We start from the raw sequence: 1,534 nt of genomic DNA on the forward strand, positions 1-1,534 counted from the left end.
TTGAATGTGCACTTGCAGTGTACTTTTAATCTTAAAAGTATATTTTAAAAAAACTTGTAGATAATATAATATAATATTAGTCAAATAAAAGGCCACTTGTGTATACTTGAAGAAGAATATACCTTCATGACTGTTTCTTAACACATTTATGTACACTTTTAAAAGTGCACTTTGTGCACAAATTCAAAATTTTACCTGTATTTAATATTACATTTAAAGTTAATATAATTAAAATGTACTAATTTGCAAATTGATAATTACAAATGTGTATTTAGTCTTACATTGGTAGGTCAAAAAATCACTCTAAGTTCAACTAATTGCATTAATATAATTTTAAATTATAAGACATTTTCATTTAATTGCAAATAACATGCAGTTAAGTGTCAGAAAATCCTAGTTACAATAGTTACTCATTTATTTTCACTGAAATAGAGTGCACATCAACCATTTCAAGTTTTGGCAGGTATTGAAAATTGCCAGTCAGTTTGTTAACACAGGTTTTCTTATTTTTTCTTTGAAATGAATGGGTAACTTGGTAACCAGGATTTGTTTTTCCTCATGCTTAAACATATTCACGGTACAGTGTACTGCAAGCTGCTGTTTCAACTGTCTGCATTTTCCTTAACATTTGACCCTTCAGATTTGCTTGAAAAGGTAAACCTTCCTTCTGCTGCTGACTCAAACCTAACAACCAGAAATCAGTCTTCTGTGATCAGCTGCTCACAGTATAAAACAAGCCATTGTTCTGTTAATACGATATGGCACTGGATATCTTGTGAAAGTCAGAATCACTCCGCCATTTTGCAGAGAAAGAGTGTCTGCCAAAGTGAGATTCTCGCCCACTCAGCATCTGTGATCTGATCTGTGTTCCAGAATCGAGTGGTAAGGCAGAATCCAGGGGAGAGAAACTACCATATCTTTTATGCTTTGCTGGCCGGGGCAAGCAAAAGCCAAAAGGGTGAATGAATACACAATCCACATAAACACACATGCATTTAAACACGTTCACAAATGCAGATGTACCATCATCAACCTAAATACACTGAATGATTAGATATGTCCATCTCTTTTTAGAGACATATTTTCTGGAAGACTCCCCTGAGTTATTTCACTACCTGAGTCAGTCAGGATGTGTGAAGGACCGCAGTCTTGATGACAAGCAGCTTTTTGATGATGTCATGGTACAAACTATTTGAATAGAGTTTTGTTGATCTGATAATAAACATTCTTGAGGTGGACAAAAATCTAAGTGCAGCATGATGATTCATTCTCTCTTTCTCTTTTCGTCTGCAGGAGGCTCTGAAGGACATGGAGTTCACAGAGGAAGAGATCAGAGATATGTTTAAACTGCTGTCTGGAGTTCTGCAGCTTGGCAATGTGGAGTTCATGACAGCAGGGGGTGCTCAGATCACCACCCAACAGGGTGAGAGATGTCGTTCCTCTCTTTCTAAAAGACAGACTTCACTAATATGCAGTGCTGTTTATGCAGTGCATGTAATCTGGATTATGTAATCAGATTCCAAAAATTAAGTAC

General features: G+C 35.9%; 1 protein-coding gene across 1 annotated transcript in view; it reads left to right on the plus strand.

Moving 5' to 3' along the window:
• The window catches only part of LOC107584827 (unconventional myosin-X-like), a 64,987-nt gene that overhangs the window by 46,364 nt on the left and 17,089 nt on the right, over positions 1–1,534 (plus strand). The window contains exons 6-9 of the mRNA XM_016271593.1: positions 641–654; positions 874–958; positions 1,075–1,181; positions 1,294–1,423. Coding sequence (XP_016127079.1) covers positions 641–654; positions 874–958; positions 1,075–1,181; positions 1,294–1,423 — 336 coding nt within the window. The remainder of the gene's footprint in view (positions 1–640; positions 655–873; positions 959–1,074; positions 1,182–1,293; positions 1,424–1,534) is intronic.

The sequence above is a fragment of the Sinocyclocheilus grahami genome, unplaced genomic scaffold, assembly GCF_001515645.1.
Source record: "Sinocyclocheilus grahami isolate Dianchi unplaced genomic scaffold, SAMN03320097.WGS_v1.1 scaffold63.1, whole genome shotgun sequence".
Classification (NCBI taxonomy): domain Eukaryota; kingdom Metazoa; phylum Chordata; class Actinopteri; order Cypriniformes; family Cyprinidae; genus Sinocyclocheilus; species Sinocyclocheilus grahami.